This window comes from Stenella coeruleoalba (genome assembly GCF_951394435.1).
Source record: "Stenella coeruleoalba genome assembly, chromosome: 1".
Lineage (NCBI taxonomy): Eukaryota > Metazoa > Chordata > Mammalia > Artiodactyla > Delphinidae > Stenella > Stenella coeruleoalba.
The window spans coordinates 88,022,641-88,048,638 of NC_137169.1; the positions used below are offsets into that span (position 1 = coordinate 88,022,641).

The 25,998-nt window shown below is 37.6% G+C and overlaps 1 protein-coding gene across 2 annotated transcripts; it reads left to right on the forward strand.

Moving 5' to 3' along the window:
* The first annotated feature begins 297 nt into the window (after nucleotides 1–297).
* On the forward strand, nucleotides 298–25,747 carry RTCA (RNA 3'-terminal phosphate cyclase). 2 transcript variants are annotated; one of them, XM_079925009.1, is made up of 11 exons: nucleotides 298–3,545; nucleotides 3,644–3,744; nucleotides 5,351–5,494; nucleotides 8,007–8,130; nucleotides 11,746–11,804; nucleotides 13,255–13,396; nucleotides 13,766–13,890; nucleotides 15,052–15,110; nucleotides 21,116–21,210; nucleotides 22,369–22,473; nucleotides 25,364–25,747. In XM_079925009.1, the coding sequence occupies exons 1-11, from the start codon at nucleotides 3,501–3,503 to the stop codon at nucleotides 25,463–25,465; spliced, it is 1,101 nt and encodes a 366-aa protein (XP_079781135.1). In that variant the 5' UTR covers nucleotides 298–3,500; the 3' UTR covers nucleotides 25,466–25,747. The 2 variants fall into 2 exon arrangements, with proteins under 2 accessions (XP_079781135.1, XP_079781136.1); XM_079925010.1 differs by lacking the exon at nucleotides 298–3,545 and having other exon boundaries at nucleotides 3,648–3,744; nucleotides 5,336–5,494.
* Nucleotides 25,748–25,998: the final 251 nt, after the last annotated feature.

Consider the following 25,998-nt stretch of genomic DNA (forward strand, 5'->3'; position numbering starts at 1 on the left):
GAATGCAAATCCTGAATGCCAGAAGGCATTGCGGCCTTTACGAGCTGTAAACGCTCCACTTGAAGAGTATATAAAAGCTTGCCATGATATTGGATGTCCTACTTATCATGCCAATTTACTTGCAGCTGCCATAACTGGAGGGTTGAAAGACAATCATACTAAATGTTACAATTGTGGAAAGTATGGACATATGAGGCGAGATTGTCGAAAAGGGCAAGGCCAAATATCAAAACAGGTTAAAAATGAACAGCCACCTGGTATGTCGCCGGTGCCAGGTAAAGCCACCTGGACTAATGAATGCCGTTCCAAAAGGGATAAGTTAGGAAATCTTTTGCCTCCACGAGATAATGTCTCGGGAAACGGGAAGCTAGGCCCAACCCGGGGCCGCAACAACAATATGGGAAAAGCGAAGGTAAATTCTCAACGGTATCCTGTAAGCAATGGCAGCTTTCATCAGACACTACAGGACAATCTCAACATCGGCTCTTAGTTACTGATCTCATGCATGCTACCAGCGGCAGTGCTGCCGTTGACTTAATTGCTCCTCGAGATTGTATCCTTACGCCAGCAGGAGGAGTTCACAAATTAGCTACAGGAGTTTATGGGCCTATACCTGCAGGAACCGTGGGACTATTATTAGGACGAAGTAGTTTGACTCTGCAGGGTGTAACAGTTCATACTGGAGTTATTGATGAGGATTATAATGGAGAAATTTCTATTATGATTTCTGTTACAAAACCTATAGAATTTAATAAACGACAAAGAATTGCTCAATTGTTATTGTTACCATATATAAAACAAGCAGCCGCCCCGGTAAAGCGTACTGGGGGGTTTGGCAGCACAGGAAAAAATGTTTTTTGGCAATCCTTTATCGATGATCAACGTCCCCAATTAACGATTACCTTAATTAATAATGTGAAATTTACGGGCCTTGTTGATACGGGACCCGATGTGTCTATAATAAAACAGTCTGAATGGACTTCACTTTAGCTTCATAGAAATTCTGGGTTTTGAGAGGACAAGTACCCTTCACCTCATTCTTTTTAAATTATTCTTGCACTTTTGTTCTTTCATATAAATTTTAGAATTGTCAGGCTCCTTAAAAAAGTCCTGTGGGCATTTGATTGGAATTTTACTGAAACTATATTTTCAATAATATATCTAAAGATTCTTTGAGGTTTTCTTTTTTTAACTTTTTATTTTATATTGGAGTACAGTTGATTAACAATGTTCTGTTAGTTGCAGGTGTATAACAAAGTGATTCAGTTATACATATACATGTATCTATTCTTTTTCAAATTCTTTTCTCAGTTAGGTTGTTACAGAATATTGAGCCGAGTTCTCTGTGCTATACAGTAGGTCCTTGTTGGTTATCTATTTTAAATATAGCTGTGTGTACATATCAATCCCAAACTCCCTAACTATCCCCCCCACCATAAGTTCATTCTCTAAGTCTGTGAGTCTGTTTCTGTTCTGTAAAGTTGTATCATTTTTTAAAGATTCCGCATATAAGCAATATCATACGATATTTCTCTTTCTCTGTCTGACTTCACTCAGTATGACAATCTCTAGGTCCATCCATGTTGCTGCAAATGGCATTATTTCTATGTAGGTGATCATATCACCTGTGAATAATGACGGTGTTGTTTTTGTCTGTCCAGTCTTGTGTCTTTCATCTCTTTCTTGTAAAATCTGACTAGACTTCCATCATCTGTTGAAAAGAAGCCGTAACTGTGGATATTACTATCTTGTTTTGATTTTAAAAGGTCTCTTATGTTTTACCATTATTTACTGTTATTAAGAATGAACTTTGCTGTAGAGTTTTCCAGATGTCCTTAATCAAGGGAGTTTACATTTATTCCTAGGTTCATTTGCTTTTGTTTTATCATAAATAGATCTTGATTTTTTTTCAAATGCTTTTTCTTCATCTATTAATGGGATCTTAGGTTTTTGATATAACATCATAACATTCTTCTAATGTTAGAATGATATTCAGTCCCAATTTGGTCATACTGTATAGTATTTCATAAACGTTGTTGGATTTATTTGTTAATATTTTGATTGATCCTGGTGCATCTGAATTTATAAAATTTATAAATTTTTCTTCTCCATGTCATCTTTGTCTGCTTTTGTATCAGAGATTGGGTAAAGTATATGCATTCCCAGGCTTTCTCTGTTACAAAAGTGGTGGAATGTTGGGATTAGGAGACAATTGTGTTCACATCAGAGCACCACGGTTCATATCACAGTATGCTAGTTAACTGTGTGGCCTTGTAGCAAATTGTTTAACACATGTGGCTGTAAATCAGAGTAAAAACTGTAAGTAATTCAGCAGGTTGTAAATGCATGCAGTGGCTAAGTGCTCAATAAATGTTGACTTTTTTTAATGATTTATCATATTCTAATTGGTGCTCCCTCTTTACTTAACTGTAAGATAAGTACAGTACATTATTATCATTAAGAAGAATGACATTATAATTTATCACTTCTCAGTCTCTACAATATACTTCCAATAACTTGGAGGCAGAAAATACCTTACTCTTCTTTGCTTACCTAGAGGCTTGCATATGATTTGGTACTCAGTTAATGTAGGAACTGAACCACAAGCGGAATCAAGAAGCGGGTTGTCGTTCCTGCCCTCCTCTGAAGTGAATTACGTTAGTGGCACTGTTCATTGCAGTCATGAACTTGCACTCATTCTCGGACAAGGTGGCGTAACTTTGGCTTTTTTGAGCATTATATTACTGATTCTGATTCTGTCCTTTTCTACTCATCCCCAAATAAATGGTGTCTAGCAGAAGAAAAAGAGATAATACTCTACACACACACACACACACACACACACACACACACACACACACACACGAAGAACGAGAGGCTCATGGGTATCATCAATGCACCAGGGACAATTTCAAGGGACAGGCTGCAGAGAAGGCAAACCCGACCAGAGAGAAGGTGGTCGGTGCATTGCAGGGACCTTTCCTACATCTTCAGCTCTAAGAGTCTCCAGTTCTGGGTACGGCAGGATCCCCGAGAAAACAGAGATAAACACAGATGCTTGCACAAGCCTGCGAGACAACTGGAGGATCCGACTAGAGTTGAAAGGGAGGCTTTCGGCAATCTGCGCGTTTTGCTGTGTTCAGGGCGCAAGTCTTCCAGGGACACATTTCCTTCCACGCTCCAGGGAACCTGCCCGGCCACCACCCCTCCTGCTGGACAGCTTCCCATTTGCCGGAATTTTATGGGCGCCGCCTCTTTAAGCGCTGCGCGGCGCGCATGCGCCCTGGCTGTGGGCCTGGCGAACCCGGCTTCTGCACGGAGAGCGGCTTGGTTTGGGTGGGGCGTTCCCGGAGCCGGCGCGTCCTCCGCCTTTACGCGGAGTCCAGCGACCCCGAGCGAGGACAGCGCCTCTGGAGCTGCGAGGCAGGACCCTGCGTCTCCTCTTCCTCCCGCTCGGGCCAAGGCTGAGTCGCGGTTGGCCAGGCCCCAGGACGCCCCCCATGGCGGGCCCGCGGGTCGAGGTGGACGGCAGCATCATGGAAGGGGTGAGTACCGAGCCCGAGGCCTGGCGGGTTGCGGCTGCCGTCCGGGCTGCGGCACAGAGCTTGCCCAGCTGATGTTCTCTCTCTTCTCTCCGCACCAGGGCGGGCAGATCTTGAGGGTGTCTACGGCTCTGAGCTGTCTCCTGGGCCTCCCCTTGCGGGTGCAGAAGATCCGAGCAGGCCGCAGCACGCCGGGCCTTAGGTAAGTCGGGAAGCCAGGCGGCGGGACTGGAGGTTGGAGAGCGGGCTGGGGGCTCGGGGCGGGGGACAGGCCATTGGGGGATGGGGGGCGGGTCTTGGGGCTGGGAATCTGCAGCCCGGCGGTGATGCTGGGAAGATGCGCCGGCCCCAGGGTTGAGGACTCTGCAGCCGGGCCGCAGGGGCGGCGGGACGGTGTTCCGGGCTGGGCGGTTAGGCGTAGCCGGGCTTGTGGGCCCTTGAAAGTTTCAAGGGGCAAGTTCAGAAAATAGGCCCATGTTTTCTCTATTTGGCTAGAGTTGTCTCGTTTCCTAATGAGTTATCTTTTAAACGGTTTCCCCGCCTCATCGGGCATTCCAAGTACCCGGAGAGCTCGTAGCAGCGGGCAAGGTAGATCAGGGCAGAACAGCCTCTAGGGCCGGAGGAAACCCCACTTTTTAACCAGTGCATCTTCTGCTGCCGCACGTTTTATAGTCTCATAAGGACCCTGAGATGTGTCATTCCAGCTTTCATTCAGACCTTTAGGAAGCTGTGGATACGACCAGGATTATCAGTTGTAGGAGAGGGGAAAATGTTGACAGTTGGCTTTGTTTCTTCTGTCTGGGAAGCTAGGCATGCCACTATTTTTTAAGTGTCAGGTATATGCACCTGTTAGAAGAGGACCCAGGGGGAAGACAGAGTGATTCCTTGTACTTTTTATATATTTCATTCTAATGGATCAACTATCTCTTAGTCTTTTATCCACACTCCATGTTGAAATTATTAAAAGGCAATTACTGATATGTGTGAATAGTAATTCTCTGTCACAGCAGTAGTTTGCAGTAACCCATTTCACCAATAGGGAAATTAATTCATTAAGGCTGTGTGAGGTATTTTATTAGTTTGCTAGGGCTGCCATAACAAAATACCACAGACTAGGTGGCCTAAACAGCAGAAATTTATTTTTGCACAATTCTAGGGGCTGGAAGTCCAAGATCAAGGTGCTGTTAGGGTTGGTTTCCTCTGAGGGCCATAAGGGAAGATTCTGTTTCAGGCCTCTCTCCTTGGCTTGGAGGTGACCACCCTCTTGCTCCCTCTTCCCATGCTCATCCCTCTGTGCATGCGCACCCCTGGTATGTCCTAATCTTCTCTTTTTGTAAGGACACCAGTGAGAGTGGGTTACAGCTCACTCCTGACTGCCTTTTTTAATTTAATCATCTCTTCAGAGGCCTTATTTCTAAATACAGTCACATTGTGAGGTACTTCAACATACGTATTTTAGAGGAACACGGTTCAGCCCATGCAGGTATCATAGATTATTCAGTGAAATGCAAGTGAGACTGGTGGCACTTAGATAGTTTATTAGTTTTCCTCTTTTGCATACTTAAAATTTGCAACAATATTATCAGCATATATGTTTATAGTTAAAATAACTGCTCTGGAAGGAACCCTTAAAATAATGCCTACCAGCAGGTAGTCTACGTGCATAAAAAGCCAAAAGGAAGCTCTGGCACTTACTATGGTTAGAGCTTGCTGTTTTCTCGCCATTGAAGTTTTGTAAATGTGTCATAAAAAGTGGGGATATAGGCAGTCTGAATGCACACGTTTTGATGCAGTATTATGACCTGAAGGCCTCAGCATTTATCTGGACTGGAAATGATTCGAGATTTCTGTGATGGGCACCTGGAGGGGGCAGAAATCGGCTCAACAGAAATAATGTTTACGCCAGAGAAGATCAAAGGTGGAGTCCACACAGCAGATACCAAGACAGCAGGGTATGTGTCACTTACATTCCATTTAAGTATGGGTTTTGGAATTAGACCTGGATGCACATGCAGGTACTACCACTTACTGGACAAGTTGCTTAACCTCTTTGAAGCTTTAGTTTCCTCACTTTTAAAATGGAGATAAAACACTTACCTTTTAGGGTTAGAGACTGTGTAAAGTCTCAGATACCTAATTGCTTCCTAATTGTAGCTGTTGCTATACCTATCTAGAATTTTCTCACATGTGTAGTATAGCGTATTTGTTTCTTTAGTTTTATTACTTAGAAAATGAATATCTGAAAACAACTGTAGTTTCATGCTCTATAGTGAAGTCTTTGTGGTGTAGCATATTTAGTACTTGGCTTACAGCAAATTATGAGCCATCTTCTACTTTTAGTCTAGGTATTTTTGTTATCTTTTAATAGATACTTATACAGCCCTATTTAGAAATTTTTATATATGATCTTGGCTTTTTCTCCCCATTGAAAACTGGATATTTAACAATTAAATTGAGCCTTTATCCCTTTCCAAGAACCCCTCCTTTTACTGATAAAACATGGAGAGCAATTTTTGTGTTTTCTGTGTTATTGGCTGATTGTTATTGTAAGCAGCATCCTTTATCAACATCCTATCCATTTACTAGGAAATCTGGTAAAGTAAGAAATAGTACTGTAAACCCAATGCCAGTTTGTTTCAGAAATGACTGTTTCAAAAAATTATGATTTTTTTTTAGCTTAAAATGTTTAGTGATGATTGAGATTTGAATTATGATGTGAATAGACTTCTGCTAAAAGGGGCTTGCTGCTAGGCCTAAAGTGAAGTTTGCCAAATGAGAACTTTCTTAAGGGGATTAAAGCATTTTGAGATATCTTTATAGTCAGCTTATTATTTTGGGCATTCTCTGGTACAAAAGGGGGGAAAGAGTTATAGTTAATCAGCTATCTAAAAATTAACACAGAATCATAGAATTTTGAAGCTACAGGAGAGAAGATAGAAACCATGTGTTCCAACCCTTCCTCCACTTTGTGAATGAGAGAGTGAAGACCCTCTGGTGTTAAGTGATAAACCAGAGGTCATAGAGTAAGGGTCAGAGCTAGAATTAGAATCTAGGCCTTCTGGCTTCTAATCCACTAGAACGTATGGGCAGTGAGTTGAAGGTTGATAATCCATTTCCATTCAGTAGACTCAAACAAGCTTGTTCCTAGTCAGAAAACACATCTTATTTATTTGAATTCTAACATTTTCATCCCTAACTGTGATTACAGTACCATGTGTTTTCTCATGTCTACCTTTGTCTTTGCAATTCCTTACTCTTCTAATATTAAGGTTTTCTTTAGTCTTCTTAGAATCTGACTTTATTGAATGGAAGAGAGACACTTTAGCTGTGTTGGGTTTCTCAGGGAATAAACAGAAGTTCAGTAGTTGGAAACCTATGGTTTATAGTAAACTGAACATTTCCACGTTTTTTTCACTTGCTCCTAGGCTCAATTCCTGAGAACAGGGATTATATTGCATGCATTTTCTCTTATAATGCCTAACACATTATACAGTCAATAAATATTTACTGAATTAATGAAATGCATTATCAGTGATAGAGACTGTCTACCTCAGTACACCTGCACCTTTGCTATAAGAAAGTTAAGTAAAGGCTATCTTGGTATGTAGAGGCTATGTTGCGCTCCTTTTCAAGCTACACTCTATGTATTAATATGATTGTTTTCCCTTGACTTTGGAGAAGGATGATAACAGCTCATTTAGAAAATCTGACTGTTTCATTTTATAAAATGCTACATATTCTATAATTATTTCTTGTGATTTCTCACATTATTTGACTATAAAGACCAAACAGAGGTGAGTTATGGTAAGGATTATCTCCTTAACAGTTTTTTCCATGTAAAATATTTGGCTATCAGTCTTTGTAAAACATTACTCTATCATACCACAGATGCCAACATGGTAGGAACTGTATCTTTTTTTTTTTTTTTTAACATCTTTATTGGGGTATAATTGCTTTACAATGGTGTGTTAGTTTGTGCTTTATAACAAAGCGGAACTGTATCTTAATATCTGGAACGATGCCTTGTGCATGGTGGAGACTCAGATACAATCATTAGAATATTTCTAGACCTTGATGGTTTTGAATGCATTTTCATAAACTGTTACTTTTAAGAATCCTTTTGTAAAAACGTTGTAAAGATGCTTTAATTAAATTTTTTTTTTTTTTTACTTCTTTGTAAGATAAAGAAAAGTGTTAGGACTTAACCTAAGATCACACAGCTAATGTATTTAGTATTGGATTCAAACCCAGATTTGCTTATCATTTAAGGCCAGTTCCTTCTACTGCGAAATACTAATCGGATGTTATCATTCAGTCACTGGAGTGTTTTTTAACTTTAAACTTGAGGGCGTGTACCTGCCTTCTCAGTTGTCTGTGCTTCAGCTAATGGTGATATGTATTTATGTCTCTCTCTTGAGACTTTAAAAAGAAAATGCAGCTAAGCCTGTTCTGCCTTCTCCTTAGGAGTGTATGCCTCTTGATGCAGGTCTCAATGCCCTGTGCTCTCTTTGCTGCTTGTCCATCAGAACTTCGTTTGAAAGGTGGAACTAATGCTGAAATGGCACCACAGATTGATTACACAGCCATGGTAAGGGCTTTTGTTGCTACTGATAAACTAAGATGATCTCACATAGTCTTCTGAATCTCCATTCTCTATTTAAATATATCCTGAGTGTTTTTGTGTACATAGCTGTTTAATTTCTTAATGGTGTCTCGTTCTGTTGTGGGAGAGGATGATTATTTTAGATTGCGTGTTGTATCTTAGAACTGTGCTCATAGTGAATGCTTTAAAAAGCCTCAGTTATTGTATACATTATATTACTTGTATGTGTATGATATTACTTATATAAGTCTGTTAGTTTCTGAATACAGGGATTATGATTTGGAAGAAAAACTCAAAGTAAGAATTAAATACTATGTTTGACAGGATTGGCGAGGATGTGGAGAAATTGGAACGCTTGCACACTGTTGATGGGAATGCAAAACGGTGCAACAACTATGGAAAACAGTATGGAGGTTCCTCAAAAAAATTAAAAATACAACTACGATATAAGCCAGCAATCCCACTTCTCGGTATTATCCTAAAGAGTTGAAATCAGAATCTCCAAGAGAAATTAGCATTCCCATGTTCATTGCAACACTATTCATAATAGCCAACATGTGGAAACAACCTAAATGTCCATTGATGGATGAAAGGATAAAGAAAATGTGGTATATACATACAGTGGATTACTATTTAGCCTTAAAAAAAATACAAGAAATTCTAGAATATGTGACAACACAGTTGAACTTTGAGGACATTGTGCTAAGTGAAATGAGCCAGTCACATAAAGACAGTACTGGCATGATTCCACTTATATAAGATATCTAAAGTAGTCAAATTCATGGAATCAAAGAATGGAATGCTAGTTAGGGGAAGGGGGAAATTGGGGAGTTCATATTCATCGGACATAACTTTTCAGTACAGTAAGATAAACGAGCTCTAGAGATCTGTTGTACACATTGTAACTATAGTCAACAACATTGTGTTGTACTCTTAAAATAAATCTCATGTTAAATATTCTTACCACAATAAAATAAAATTTTAAAAAATAATTAAATAGGGCTTCCCTGGTGGCGCTGTGGTTGAGAGTCCGCCTGCCGATGCAGGGCACGTGGGTTCGTGCCCCGGTCTGGGAAGATCCCACATGCCGCGGAGCGGTTGGGCCCGTGAGCCATGGCCGCTGGGCCTGCGCGTCCGGAGCCTGTGCTCTGCAACGGGAGAGGCCGCAACAGTGAGAGGCCCGTGTAACACACACACAAAAAAAATAATAATTAAATACCATGATTTGACTATAAATTTTTAGAATGATAAAATTCAGTATTGGCATGCTTATACAACTAGTGGGAGAGAAAAGTGGTATCATCTTTTTTTCTCCAGGTTTATTGAGGTGTGGTTATTTATACTAAAATTCACCCTTTGTAGCATACAGTTCTGTGATTTCTGATGTATGATTGTGAACCAGCCACCACAATCAAGATAGAGAATTACTGTGGATAATTCCGTTATCCCTCTTTGTAGTCAATCCCACCCCTCCACCCCTGGCAATCAGTGATCTGTTTTCTCTAATAGTTCTGCCTTTTTTTCAGAATGTCATGTAAAAGAATAATACTGTATATAGCCTGTTGAGTCTTGTTTTTTTCCCTTAAAATACATCTGATTAGGGGGAGTAGGATGGGGGAGGGATGGATTGGTAGTTTGGAATTAGCAGATGCAAACTATTATATAATAGAATGAATAAACAACAAGGTCCTACTGTGATAGACCATAATGGAAAAGAATATGAAAAAGAATTCATATATATGTATAACTGAATCATTTTTTTAAATAAATAAATAAATTTATTTATTTATTTTACTCTTGCCTCCTTGGGTCTTTGTTGCTACACGCGGCTTTCTCTAGTTGTGGTGAGCAGGGGCTACTTTTTGTTGTGGTGTGCAGGCTTCTCATTACGGTGGCTTCTCTCATAGCGGAGCACAGGCTCTAGGCCTGCAGGCTTCAGTAGTTATGGCATGTGGGCTCAGTAGTTGTGGCTTGCGGGCTCTAGAGCACAGGCGCAGTAGTTGTGGTGCATGGGCTTTGTTGCTCTGCGGCATGTGGGATCTTCCCGGACCACCGCGCCACCAGGGAAGTCCCATAACTGCATCATTTTGCTGTATACTAGAAATTAACACAACGTTGTAAATCAACTATACTGTAATAAAATAAATTAAAAAAAATACATCTGAGGGTTTCCCTGGTGGCGCAGTGGTTGAGAATCTGCCTGTCAATGCAGGGGACACGGGTTCGAGCCCTGGTCTGGGAAGATCCCACATGCCACGGAGCAACTAGGCCCGTGAGCCACAACTACTGAGCCTGCGCGTCTGGAGCCTGTGCTCTGCAACAAGAGAGGCCGTGACAGTGAGAGGCCCGCGCACCGCGATGAAGAGTGGCCCCCGCTTGCCACAACTAGAGAAGGCTGTCGCACAGAAACAAAGACCCAACACAGCCAAAAAATAAATAACTTAAAAAAAAATACATCTGAGAGTCATCCATGTTGCTTGTATCAGCAATAAAAGCTAAGTAGTGTTCTATTATATGGATGTTTGTTTATCAGTACCAGTTTATCCATTCATCAGTTGAAGGACATTTGGACTGTTTCCAGTTTTTGGCAAGTATGAGTAAAGCCACTATAAACACATACAGGTTTTTCTGTCTGAACATAAGTTTTTATTTGTCTTGGGTAAATACCTGCAGAGGGGTTGCTCAGTTGTAATCGTAAGTTTATGTCTAACTTTATTGAGAAACTACCAAATTGTTTTGACATACAACGTGGCTGCATTGTTTCGCATTTTCACCAGCGCTGTAGGAGAGTTTCAGCTCTTCTTCATCCTCCCCAGCGCTTGATAGTCTCAGGTTTCAGTTAAAAATTTTTTTGCCATTTTAATAGGTGGTACAGTCTTTTAAAATTCAGTTTGATAGGATGTATAATGAAAGTTAAAGTTAATCTCTCTTCACCTAGTAATACCACTTCAAGGAAATGACCCTAATTAAATATTGCGAAATGCAGCAAAAGATAATGTTAAAGGTATTGGAGCACAGCATTATATACTATAATTACTGTTATATAATATACATAATTATGTAATAATGAAAACTTGGACAATGGTTAGGTAAATTATGCTAGAATGCCATGAAGTCGTTCAAATATTTTGTAGGAGGAATTTTATAATGTTGGGAAAATGCTTTTGTTTATAATGTTAAATGGGGAAAAATGTATAAAACGTTGTGTATGCGGTGAGATTTCAACTATATAAAAAATAACTGAGAACGCAGAATGGAATGCTATTCAACACCCCCTAATTTCTTACGGTACACAATATTGAGAAGGTTAGGAAATACTGGCCTCTGGAGTTAAAAACTGCTAGGATCAAGTTTCCTGAGTTCTGATTTTTTTTTTTCATTAGATAGACTTGCACAGCTCTGATTAATTAAATGTTAAACTTTTGATTTTAGCTACGTCAGTTATTTTATTTGAAAAATAGAACTAGCCTACACATTTTTATATCACTGTTTATCCATGGTGCTTCTTTACTACTTCAGTGCAGAGCACTTTTGTTTACTAAATATACTTGCTGACAATGAATATTGGTGATTAAAGTAATAGTAAACTGATTTTTTCAGGTTTTCAAGCCAATTGTTGAAAAATTTGGTTTCACATTTAATTGTGACATTAAAATGAGGTAAGTTACTTATTTCTTAGCCCTTTGACCCACTACTTGTGCTAAAAATAGTGGAAAAGTTAGATCTTGGAGAGCTGTCATTCCGTAACCCACTTAATACGTATCTTATAAGAAATAATAGTACTTCGTGGCTTAAAAACAGTAAGCAGCAGAGGCATGGGGACTTGAAAGGGAATTGCTACACTGAGGCACCTTTATATCTGGAATTATCCATGCTCACCACAGACAGAATGCTCACTGTGTGCAGACAACTGGAATGGGCACTGCAGGGTCATAAAAGGGATTCTGTTCCATAGAGCAACCAGAATTATTTTTCTAAGAGACATGTTGGGCATTCAGGTTATTTCTCTGTAAGGCTTCCCTTCCCTCTGTAAGGCCACATAGTAAAAAGGCCATATTTCTTGTTGTAGCATTTAAGTGATTTGCAATCTTATTCCAATTTACTTTTCTAGCTTTATCCTCCCTCCCCTCCATATATTCTAACTACATGATTGCTGCCATTCCCTAAACATACTTTGTGCCTTCAGACTTCCATATCTTTGTTCATGTTTTTCTTCCCCTGCTCTCCTAAAAATTGGAAATTCTACGTTTTCTGAAAATGAAACTTGTAATTTCTTATGTGAATTGTCAGTGACTGTGCCTCAGTTGGAGTTCCTATTTACATCTCTCTTGTAGTCCTGCTTACAGCCTGGCTTGTGTCCTAGTAGATTATATGTGGAGCCCCATCGTACCAGATGGGGAGTTCTTTGTGGATAAGAGCATTGTCATTCTCATCTGCGTGTTCTCAGCATCTCTTATAGAATAAGTGACACTAAATATTTGAGTTGAAATTTTATTAGTGGTTCAGCTACTAAGTATTCATCATATATTTATTGAGCACCTACTATGTGCCAGACATTGTTTTAGGCACTGGAATATAGCAGGAACAAAATAGACCAAGCTCCTACCATTAAGTAGCTTAAGTCTAAAACAGCACTGTTGAATAGAACTTTCTGTACTGAGGGAAATGTTCCTTATCTGTCCAGGATGGTAGTCACTTGATACATATGACTATTGAGCACTTGAAATGTGGCTAGTAGGATTGGGGAGTTAAGTTTTAAATTTTATTAAATTTAAATTTAAATAGAGAATTCCCAGGTGGTCCAGTGGTTAGGACTCTGCACTTTCACTGCTGAGGGTGTGGGTTCAGTCCCTGGTTGGGGAACTAAGATCCTGCAAGCTGTGTGTCCTAAATAAATAAATAAATAGATTAATTAATTAATTAATACTCATTTATTCACATGTAGCTTGAGTCTACCATATTGGACAACACAGATCTAAAACATTATTTGGAAGTTTCAAACATGAATTATATAGTTGGATATCACTCACATGTTATTTTATTGTAAATATTGAGCTTTATTTTTGTCATGTAATCAGTTTATGTAAGTATTCATGATACTTTTCATAGGGGCTACTACCCGAAAGGAGGTGGTGAAGTGATTATCCGAATGTCGCCAGTTAAACAGTTGAACCCAATAAATTTAACTGACCGTGGCTCTGTGACTAAGATATATGGAAGAGCTTTTGTTGCTGGTGTTTTGCCATTTAAAGTAAGCTATCTAATTCACTTTACTGTATACCTGAAACTAACACAACATTGTAAATCAACTATACTCTAATAAAAATTTTAAAAAAATAAAGTAATAAAAAATAAAGTTGTCTAGATGATCTTAGAAGTGTATGTATGTCTTGATAAGTATTATATCATCTAAATTTTGAAATTATTGAAAGAACTTAATTTTTAAATAAATCTTTTCATTAAAAATTTTTCTTAAAATTCTGTGTTCTCTACTGTTGAAAATTGTGTTTTTATAAGATGTATGTAAAAGTTATTAATTACATGTCTTTGAAGGCTTGAAAGCAATTGTCAAAATAATCATTAATTTATTTTATTCTATTTTTTTGTCTTGCCAAAATAGGTAGCAAAAGATATGGCAGCGGCAGCCGTAAGATGCATCAGAAAGGAGATTAGGGATCTGTATGTTAACATCCAGCCTGTTCAGGAAACTAAAGACCAAGCTTTTGGCAATGGAAATGGAATAATGTGAGACAATATACTTTTTCCTAGATGTTAGTTGAGAGAGCCCTGAAATAATTATTCTATTTTAATTAAAGATTTGTCATTTTTTTTTGTTTGTTTAAATTTGTAGTTTTAAGAAGATATATTTTTAAGGGCATTCCTACCTAAAACAACAGTATGATGAATTATGATGATTATTTTATTCTGAATTTCTTTTCTGAGGATGGTTTACCTTTTATTACATTATAAGAGCCTTTTTGTTTATATTAGCGAACTTAAATGTTTAAGCTAATCAGAAGTTAGCCTTTGGGCTTCCCTGGTGGCACAGTGGTTGAGAGTCTGCCTGCCGATGCAGGGGACACGGGTTTGTGCCCCGGTCTGGGAAGATCCCACATGCCGCGCAGCAGCTGGGCCCGTGAGCCATGGCCGCTGAGCCTGCGTGTCCGAAGCCTGTGCTCAGCAAACGGGAGAGGTCACAACAGTGAGAGGCCCGCATACCACAAAAAAAAAAAAAAAAAAAAAAAGTTAGCCTTTGAAGATGATCCTAAGAGAAATATTTCCAGTTGCTTTTCTATATCTCAAATGTGAAATCAGTTTACAAGTAAATATTAGATACGGCAAAGATCTATTTAAAAAAGAAATATAGTATATTAATCCATTTAGTAGTTATTGATTTATGTGTTATAAAAATGCTTTAATTAATATTTTTGAAGAATAAAAGTATCTTTTGTGGATATTTAAATTTAAGCTTTCTTTTTCAGATTTTCTATTAAAGGGTTTAAAGTAAATGCATTTTCTTTGTATGATAATACTATCTAAAAACTATAAAACAAAACCAAACATCTCTGTCGAAAGACCTTTTCATTTAAGATAATGCGTGCAGTATGCCTTTGAAATGGTACCCCTTAGTGCTGATGACAAGACTTCTGGGAGGGCCATTCCTTACCTATGAGTGGATTAGAATCTAGTGTGACTTCTTGTCCAAAGTGCTGAAAGATACTCTACTCTGATGAAGATGGAGAATGCTAATCATGCTGCTCTCTATATGAAGACTTTCACTTTTGTAATATACTAGCCAGATCTAATTCTGCTTATTCAATAGTCACTGTTCTCCTGTGTTGTATTTGCATGTAATTTTGGAATATTTATAGCATAGATAGTAATACTTTTTTTTTCCCTATATAGCATTATTGCTGAGACATCCACTGGCTGTTTGTTCGCTGGATCATCGCTTGGTAAACGAGGTATAGCTAAATGAAGGGGGTCCACTGTTCTCAGTGCTACTGTACAATTCTTTAATTATCTGTCAGGATTAGGATGTTGTAGAATGATGGATAACAAGTTTGAAAGGATATGGTTAACTGATTCTATTTTAGAGTCAGTTAAATTTTCAGTCTTTCCCCCAACTTTATGCTTTTAAAATTTTCAAACTTATAGAGAAGGTGAATGATTAGTGAATATCCATACACTAGATTCACTGGTTATGAACGTTTAGCTACGTGTTGTGTGTGTTTCTGAACCATCTCTATGCAGGTTGCGGGTACCAAGTCTCACCCCTGAATACTGCAGCGTGTCCATCCAAAGAATAGTATCTGCATAATCACATTACCATTTTTATACCCAAAGAATCTATTATATATGTATTTTTTTTAAGATTTTTTTTTTGATGTGGACCATTTTTAAAGTCTCTATTGAATTTGTTACAATATTGCTTCTGTTTTTATTTTTTGGCTTTTTGGCAGTGAGGCATGCGGGATCTTAGCTCCCTGACCAGGGATTGATCCCGCACCCCCTGCATTGGAAGGTGAAGTCTTAACCACTGGACTGCCAGGGAAGTTCCTTGTTATATTCAGACATAACCAGATACCTCCAAAATATTCTTTAGAGCAGTATGAGGTTTTTTGTTTGCTTGTTTGTTTGTTTTTGAGCACACACAGCATTTGTTTGTCATGTCTGTTTAGTTTTTTTTTTTTAAACCACAGAATAGTCTCTTCACCTTTTTTTCCTTTCATGATATTTACATTTTGAAAAGTCCAGGCCATTTTCTCATAGGATTTTCCATAATTTGAATTTGTCTGATTATCTCATGATTAGATTTATTCAGGTTAAACATTTTTAGTGAGAATATTGCACAGGTGACTTTGTGTACATTCTATTGTATCACATCAGGGTGCATGTAATGTCAGTATGCCCTTTATCAGTACAGCTCACTGATCACTTGGTTAAGGTGGTGTTCTCCAGGTATGTCTGCTATAAAGGTTCCTTATTTATTTATTTATCTACGTACCTATCTGTCTGTCTGCCTGCCTGTCTCTACCATGCTTCGCAGCATGTGGGATCTTAGTTCCTCGACCAGGGATTGAACCCGTGCCCCTTGCAGTAGAAGCATGGAGCTCTAGCCACTGGACCACCAGGGAATTCCCCCTTTTCCCATTATAATTAATAAATACTCTGGGATAATACTTTGACACCATCTGATCATCCTGTCTCAATACAACTTTCATCCAGTGGTTTTAGTATCTGTTGATGGTTCTTCCCTGCATCAGTTATTACAGTGTTGATTTCAAAATACTGAATGTTTTTGTGAAAGGGAAATTTCTGTAGTATTTGGTATATTTGGGAGAGTAGATACATGTATGCTTCTGTTGGTTAGTATTTAAAGTTACTTTTGCCATTGAGGCAACTTCTAATTGAACTTTTCACTGTGTGGCAGTTGATTGCTTTATTCCTACTTTGTAGCATCTTTAAAAGATGCTTACCCTCGCTATGCCATTTAACCACATTATTACTGCTGAATACAAAACTTCAGGTAATTTTAGTCTGCTCAGTTGGTTGATCTAGATACAGTTGGGTGTCAAATCTAACCAGTGTTAATAGAATAGGTAAAATCAACACCTTTGGTTGACTGGACATAAATGAATTCTGTTTAAAACCGTGCTGTTCAATGTGTGGTTGGCGGACAGGTAGCATATGGGTATCATCTGAGAGTTTGCTGAAAATACCAATTTTGGGGCCCACCTCATGTATCAGATCAGAATCTTTGAGAGTGGGGTCCAGGAATCTGTTTGAACAAGCTCTCTAAGGTATTATAAAATTTGAGAAATAGTGATCAAAAACATATATTTAGTGTATACTCATTACCTGTTAGGTGCAGTGAGGAATCAGCATGGATCAGTGAGCCGCTACATGCAATGTCTTTAAGCCTTGAGAGGGCAAAGATAATGCAAAATATAAAGCAGAGACTAGGACCCTATGTTACAAGTAGTAAGTGCTTGGCAGGCATTGGGTGGAATGTGAGTTTAGTTTGTTTGTATTATCGTTGGGTACCAAGATGTGCCAGGTACTATGTATGAAGGATTCAGAAGTAAGAGTCACCATTTCTGTCTCCTGGCTTAGTCTGGCAGAGGAGACAGACCAGTGCTGTGATTGTTCTATCCCCAGGGCACCATAGGAGCACAGGAGAAGAACAGCTTATTCTTTGGGGGCTGATTGACCCCAAATCTGTCTTGTGCCATTCAGTGATCCTCCCGTGGGTTCTGTAGATAAGTAGAAGTTAGCCAGATAGAAAAGTGAGAGCTAAGGAAGAAGGACAAAGGAAAGTGCTGACATAAAAGTGTAGTTCTGTGTTTGGGCAACTAGAACCATATGTGATGAGTACAGGATCTGGGTCAATGCAGAGAATGAGGTTAGAGAGGTCAACAGATAGTTGAAGGGCTTTATAGGCCTTATAAAGGAGTTTGGATTTCATCCTGAAAACATAAAGATTTTAAGGAGGGATGTAATTCCAGGTCTTTGGAAGTTAGTCTGATAGCTGTGTAGAGGATTAGAGGAAAACCATAGTGGAGGCAGGAAGACAAGAGTCTGTTAACAGCAATCCAGGTCAGAAATGGTGAGGACCTACACCAAGGAAATGCAGGGACTGAGTCTAGAGAGATGAGTACTGATATAAGGGTATTTAGGAGGGTGAATAGACAATTTGGTGATTAGCTGGAAATGGGGGGTGAGGGATGCAGTGTAATGACCTTCTAGATTTCTAACTTGGGTAACTGGAAGTACTTAAAACTTATGAATATGGGAGGTAGAGTTAGTTTGCCAGGGTAGAAGATAGTTTTGGATATGTTGTATTGACATCATAAAGGGACCGTTACTCTGTTAAGAGCAGTACTTGGAATTAACTTTACTGACAGCCCTGAAAACGTTTCTTTCCTAATATTCCATAAACATTTTTTTTCACTTTGTCATATGAGAGTTTTTACTTTGAAGTTGTCTTTGGACAACACTCATGTAGAATGCACAGTACTTATTTTTAGACTTATAGTGGTAGGAGGGAATAGAGGATAGAGCAGCAACACTTACTGAGGTTGCCTGACTCCTTCTGGTGCCTGCCCTTGTTTCCTGTCAGGCACTTAAGTCAAAGGAGATGTCATTAGCAATTGCAAAGACCTTGGGGTCTTCTCTCTTAGTCTAGGTAGTCTATATATTAAGCATCTCAGAGAATGTCATGGATCCCAATATCCAGATCCCCTTTTTATTTCTGATTTAAATTAACTAGAAAATTACTAGACTCTGAATCCTAATGTTTAAGCGTTATTATCAGAAGCAACATTGGCTGGTTGTGCACACCACCATATGTATTAGAAGCAGTAGGTTGTAACTAGTCATGTTTTTGTCATTGTCTCAGTTACTAAAACTATTTTGACCTTAGTTTCCTTATCTATTGAGTGAGAGAGTTAGCCTGAAGAATATCTGAAATCCTTCCAGTTATAACATTCTTTAATCCTGTTGCAAAGGTGAGGTTTGTTTGTGGTTTTTTTTTTTTTTTGAGAGAATCTTGCAGTTTTAGATGGAGGCAGTGTATTATAACAGAGAGCACTAAACTGAGCAAGAAGACCTAAGTTTTGGTCCTATGTCTGTCTTTATCTTACATGGTGACTGCGCTTTCCTTACCTGAAAAATGAGATTGGACCATTATCTATGTATAAGAATCCCTTCCAACTTTATATGATTGCTATATGTACAGAATGTATTTGTGTTTACATAGTTGAATATCTGTGTATTCGTTGATTTCTCATCTTTCAGTTAGTGTTCTTTACTATGGGACAAATCAATTTGCTAAGATGAATTATGACTCTGGTTTATCAATCCTATTTCTTATGTATGGAAACTGCCTAGCTTGTAGTAAGCACTTTTTTTCCTCCTTCAGTATATGTGGTAATTCATGGCATCTCTCTGATGCTATAATCAGTCCTTTAGCTTTCTCTGTTCAGCCTGATAACTATTTTATAGTTTTGTCCTTTTAATAAGCTAGAAGACACCCCGAATCATTGAATATTCATTTTAATTTGTTATAAACCATCAAAATTGAGACCATTTTAAGAAACCTCTAGAATAGCAGAAGAGTATTTGTCAGAAAAGCCTTAAGTTTTCAGAAGAAACTAGGATTTTGCTCTTTTGTTTAGAACATAATACTAATAAGAAAAATTCTCATAATTACTTCATTTTGTTCAGTTGCCACAGACCGCTAGTAATAGGTGGTAATTATGTTATATCCATTCATACCATTATTCGCTCTCAAGGCGGCTGGGTAGGAAGGAATGTGAATGGCTCTGAGAAATACTTTGCCCCTACACAGAGAAACCTTAGTGTGTCTACTGCTCTCTGATACTATTGATACAAAGCCAGGAATTCCTTCCTTCTCCTTCACATCCTCCATGCAAATTTTAGCCATTCTTCAAGGTCTCACCTAAGTCCTTCATGTTCCATGAAACCTTCTCAAGTTATTCTAGAACCTATAATTTCCTTTTCCGAAATCTCATTGGATATATAGTTTATACCATAGAGCTTAGCACTTATCCTCAAATACTCTTATATATGAGTATTTTCTGATGTCTCCTTAGCAAAGGAACCAGTTTCTATCACTTAGTATGGTACACACATAGTAGGTACTCAATATTAACTATTTTTATTAATAGCTTATTATAAACCAGTCTTGGTAATAGAAGCTTTATAAATATTATCTCTAATTTTAGCAAGTTTGCAACTTAGGAATTATCATCTCCATCTCCATCTGGAGGAAGAAATGGAAAAGGCAAAGTGGTTTACCCAAGAAGTCAAGATTCATACATATTCCAAACCACTTCATTCAGTCACGTAAATACTTGCCTGATTGATGTTGTGAAGATAGTTTAATTTGTTATATTATTATAATAATTGCTGTAAGGGAAAAAATGGTTAAAATTTGATTTCCCCTATTCTGGTAAATTTTATCAAGACATACATATAGTCAAATGAATTTCCAAATATAAAATAAAAAATAACTACATTCTCATTTTTCAAAGGACATTTTCATTTGTAGCCAAGGTTTCATTTAGTTTAAAGTAAATAAAAAGAATCATTTGACATTCCACTACTTCTGATGGACTTATTTTGTATTCAGCATTGTACCAAATACTTGTGGTATGTGTAGAGAAGTAGGAAGTAGAACATGGGAATAAATTTTCTGACTTACTTTCAAAGTTAGGTGATACCGGCAAATTCCCTGGTGGTCCAGTGGTTAGGACTCCGTGCTCTCACTGCCAGGGGACAGGTTTAATCCCTGGTCAGGGAACTAAGTTGCTGTAAGCTGCATGGCACAGTAAATAAATAAATAAATAGTTCAAATCTTAAAGGAATAAAACTTTATGATATTTGATCTGAGAATTTTTATCTGTTCTTCCTTAGATGAAAATTATCTGACTTTAAAAAAAAATCCTTTAATTCTAATGGAATCGGCTGCCGACTAATTGTAGCATATATGAATTGCAAATTTAAAATTTTGAAATCAAGGTGTAGTGTTATAGGGTCATAACTTAGTTGTAAATTGGTTTTATAATTAGTACTTCTTTTTTTTTTCTTTGGCCACGCCGTGTGGCATTCGGGATCTTACTTCTCTGACCAGGGATAGAACCCGTGCCCCCTGCAGTGGAAGCACGGAGTCTTAACCACTGGACCTCCAGGGAAGTCCCCCTATAATTAGTACTTCTTAAACAGGGCCAAAGCAGCCTGTTTTTTCTTCCACTTGTGCATTTAATAAAATATTTGCATATGCTGAGCTCTCAGAAGATTAAATATACATGAAGATCTTATCCTAAAGGTTGCATTGGGTGAGTTCAGAGGCCTAAAAGATATTACACCAGTGCTAACTGGGATATATTAAACTTTTTGCCTCTTAGTAATTAATTTAGTTTTTTTTACATTGTGCCTGTTGTAGGTGTTAATGCAGACAAGGTTGGAATTGAAGCTGCTGAAATGCTGTTAGCAAATCTTAGACATGGCGGTGCTGTGGATGAGTATCTGCAAGACCAGGTAATGACACTTTTAGGATAAAAACCATCAAGCCTATTAGATTCAAATATTGGGCAATTAGATTGAATATAAATTTTAGTCACTGACTTTCAGACACTGATTGGTATGTCCTAGTTCAATCCATTTTTTAGGTATTTTTCTGGAATGTATATACCATAAATTTCAGTTCTCATCTTACTTGACCTGGCTACGGCATTTGGCACAATCGAGCACTCCTTCCTTCTTGAAATACTTTCTTCACTTGCTTTCTGAAATACTGTTATTATCTTTGTATCTCGCTAACCTTACATTCTAGTCTCTTTGCAAGTTTGTTATTGTTTTTTGCCTCTTCTCAGCTTGTAAATTTTGGAGAGCCCTTGGCTTAGGCTCTTTTGTTTATCTGTATTCAGTCCCTCAGTTATTTTGTACAGTCTCATGGCTTTAGTACCATCTGTATGCTGACAGCTCCTAAATTTGTATCACTAGCCCAGACCTTTCTCCTTAACTGCATGCTCATAATATTTCTTATGCCTGTCAACATCTCTGCTTGGATGTGTCATACACCTCTCAAACTTAATATATCTACTCACATTGAGAAGTGCTAGTGAATATTTCCAAATACAGTCTTTTTATGGTGCACTGTCTTGATAGATTTTCCTTTCTACCATAGTTTTTTCTCCTTAGTAGCAAATCAGATGTCTGTGTTTAGAAATGTATTACTCAAGATTTCTTGACCAGTTTCTTAAGACAGTTTTCCTTATTTCTAGTCTCTTCCTTCTTACTAGTCTACACTCCAGTAATTCTGTATTAGCGTATTTATTTATGTGTTAAAATGTTGTAATTCTAGAGTATGGAAGAAACTTTCATATTATATATAATAGCTTGCAAAGATAGTTGGTCTGATTAAATTTATTAACTTTTAACTCTATATTCTTAAACATTAATTTTAAAAATCTATATTGAGGTCTGCTACTAAGCATTTCTGTGCTATACCACAAACTTTTGGTAACACAGGTTTTGTATCATCTTAAGACTTTTGGAAACCTAAAGAAATAGAAATTCTTTTTTAGCTATGTTGATTTCTAGTATCAATAGTATTTTCATATGGAAAGCAGTAGAATTTTAACCCCAAATATTAGTAAATGTGTGAGAATTTTCTTCTTGTTCTTTTTTTAACAGCTGATCATTTTCATGGCATTAGCCAGTGGAATTTCCAGAATAAAAACAGGACCAGTTACACTCCATACCCAAACGGCTATACATTTTGCTGAACAACTAGCAAAGGTGAGTATTCTATCAGAAAGAGTAATTGATTTTCATTTTGGCCAATTTGGAGTCACATTTTAATCAACAGAAAACTTAATAGTAATTGTAATTGCTCTCATTCGGTGAACACTTCCTATGTGGCAGGCACTGAGCTCGCTCAGCAGTGAAGCTGAGTTGTCTCACTCTGCATGACCATTTTAGGTGGCTATTTATTATTAATCCCATTTTACTTATGAGTCTAGTGAGGCAGAGGAATTAATTGCTCAGGATAGTTTCTTAGTGGCAGGACTGAGCTTTGAGCAAACTGGGAGAGCATACATCTAAGCTCATGTGTGGTAGGTACTGCCTTCCAGTAAGTGAAGATGTTTTAATGGGAACTATAAAATCAAATCACAAGGGGTTTGCAGTGGGCTATAAACTTAAATTATTTATATAAAAATTTTAAATGTTTTATTTTATTTTCTTGTGATTTTATTGGGGTAGACTAGAGTATTTGCTGGACTTCTAACACTTACCAGTCCTTTCAGCTTCAGAAAAGTAGATTTATAATTTTTTTTTTTTTTTAATTTGGCTGCACTGCATGGCTTGTGGGATCTTAGTTCCCCGACTAGGGATCGAACCCGGGCCCTCGCAGTGAAAGCACTGAGTCTTAACCACTGGACCACCAGGGAATTCCCTAGATTTATAATTTAGAAAATAGAGGAAAAAAGCTGTCCCTAACTCCCCCTTGCCAGTAAAACCACTCTTGACGTTTAGGTATTCTCCTCCTCTCTTAAAATTGTTTCTCTTTGCATTGTTTTGCAGTTAATGCATACAGCTTCATTTCTTGCTTTTTTCAGTAATGTGTGGCATATTTCCATTTTGCCATAGTCTTTATAATGTAATTTTGTAAAATACTATGAGATTTATAACTCAGAATTTTATGAAGGAAGGTGCTGACCTTAAGTATTTTAAAAAGTTATAAAAATAATGTATAGTAGTATTAAGAAATTAAGCATTACAGAGGTGTACCAAGCTCAAAGCCACGGTTGCCCTACTCCTAACATGTTATTTGTATGATTCTTAATAATATGTACTTTTTTTGTTGTTATTAGAAAGGATAGGTAGATTTTGGTTAAATTGTGGGAAAAGGCTTGATAGGAGGCAAAGGCAAATTATATTTGATGTCAAAAGATAGTTAATTGTATTTTTTATTATTCTACTTATGCTGTATTTTGTAACTATTTGTCTCCCCACGTAGACTGTGATCTTCTTGATAGCAGAGACAAGGCTGTATTCATTCTTTTCTTTTTTTTTAAATAAATTTATTTATTTAATTAATTTATTTTTTGCTGCATTGGGTCTTCGTTGCTGCACATGGGCTTTTTCTAGTTGGGGCGAGCGGGGCTACTCTTCATTGTGGTACACAGGCTTCTCATTGCGGTGGCTTCTCTTGTTGAGGAGCATGAGCTCTAGGCGTGTGGGCTTTGGTAGTTGTAGCATGCAGGCTCAGTAGTTGTGGCTCGTGAGCTCTAGAGCACAGGCTCAGTAGTTGTGGCACATGGGCTTAGTTGCTCCACGTCATGTGGGATCTTCCCGGACCAGGGATCGAACCTGTGTCCCCTACATTGGCAGGCAGATTCTTAACCACTGTGCCACCACGGAAGCCCTGTATTCATTCTTTCTACAGTACTTTGCACATAGTAGACACTCACATGTTATTTGAAGTGAATACACAGTGGAAAGTGCCGTGAACTGGAATTTTTAGCTCTGGTTTCTTGTTCAGCTTTGTTGTGTTTTAACTCAGTGATTTGGGGCAAAGGTGCTTCATCATTCTGTGTCTCAGTGCAGATAATTCATCAGTAAGGTCAGAGAGTGTGCTGTAGTCCCTATGGCTCCTTCCAACTCTAAATTTTTGTAGTTTTCAGTAGGTTTATATATAGGCTAGAAATGATTTCCATAATTGTTACCTGTGTTTCATATTTATATAGTGCTTATAATTTGAGAAAAATATATATACTGTATAAATTGTTTGTCTAGCTCAGAATTCAGATTCAGTGTTTATTCATTCAACAGTAATTTTCAGTGTCCAGTGTGTCAGCGCACTGCCACATAATACTGAAACTGGAATAATTTGTAAATATTACAGTTCAACAGGGCTTCGGAGTAGTGGTTTTCAAATTGTATTTCAGAGAATCAAAAGGTTTTAGGCATACTTGAAATCCCTTTGTCACAAATTCAGTCAGCCTACTTAGTTGTTTTGATTTTAATTCAGTTTTCTTAGAATGAATACATTTGCTTTTTAAAAACTCATGTTTCCACAAATAATGATAGAGGTCAAATGTTTCAAAGCCAAACTTGAATTAGTTAAGTGAAAAATACGTTAAGCCCAATAAAGATGAATGAAGATGTTAATTGTTACCTCCCTCTACCTTTCTGCTCTGAACTAGGTATTTTAAATAGTATATTTAGGGAATTAAATTAGCAAGAAAATTTGAGGGAATTAAAGGGTATTTCTGTACTTGACAAGATAAAAGAAGTATAAATGCTTCAGTGCCATGTTTTAGAAAAATTTTAGGAAGTAGGTAGTAGAGATGCATTATTATTAACAGTTGAGATTTAAAAATTTATATTTGCTTAAGCTGTACTCCTGGGGGGTTCTGATTCAGTGGGTATGGAATAGGGCCCAGGCTGTATATTCTGACAGAATTCCACAGGTATGTATACAATCTGAACAAGGACCATCCTTCTGGAACAGAATATTTTATATATAGGCCATTGAATTTCTCATGAGTCATTTGATCTTTGTATCTCTAGCTTCAATAAAATGAGTTTGGTATTAACTACTGCCTATTTAAGCTGGAGTTGTGGGCTCGTCCCTCTATCGCTTTTCATATTATTTATATACTAAATGCTCTTCTGGTTTCAGGCTAAATTTACTGTGAAGAAATCAGAAGATGAAGAAGATGCTTCTAAAGATACTTACATTATTGAGTGCCAAGGAATCGGGATGACAAATCCAAATCTATAGGGTATTTGCCTCTTAAATGATACCTCAATGATGTATTGCACTAATCATTTCATAAATATTATATAGAACAATGAATAAGCAGTAACTTATTAAAGGACCTGACTTAAATTTAGAGATGAAATACAGAAAGTTCTAGATTTGCTGAGACTGCTTCGTCCTATTAATCTCACTTTGACTGTCTTCTGAGATAGATAGGGACAGCGAAGTTTAAGAGTTGGTGAATATGTATGATAGCTGATTTCAGTATTAAAGTATTGAAATAAAATATTCTTTTCACCTGAAGTGTGTTTTTATTTTTGATATAGTATATTAAGTTATGGATGTAGATTTGATCTGTAATTTGTGTATGATTCTAATCACTACTAGAATCTCATGTAAAATTTAATGAGACAACTTTGTACACATGTACTTGCTGTGTCAACAATAACATTTAATAAGCATTGTCTTATTATATGTATCTTCTTTCTAGTGGGTATTTGGTAGATATTGATTTTGAATCTGTTGAATATGTTGTGAAAGCCAAACAATGAGAA

Coding starts and splice junctions, on each gene's coding strand:
- RTCA (XM_079925009.1), top strand. CDS start 3,501: ATGGCGGGCCCGCGGGTCGAGGTGGACGGCAGCATCATGGAAGGG. Junction 3,745..5,350: donor CGCAGCACGCCGGGCCTTAG/GTAAGTCGGGAA, acceptor TATGACCTGAAG/GCCTCAGCATTTATCTGGAC. Junction 5,495..8,006: donor GCAGATACCAAGACAGCAGG/GTATGTGTCACT, acceptor CCTTCTCCTTAG/GAGTGTATGCCTCTTGATGC.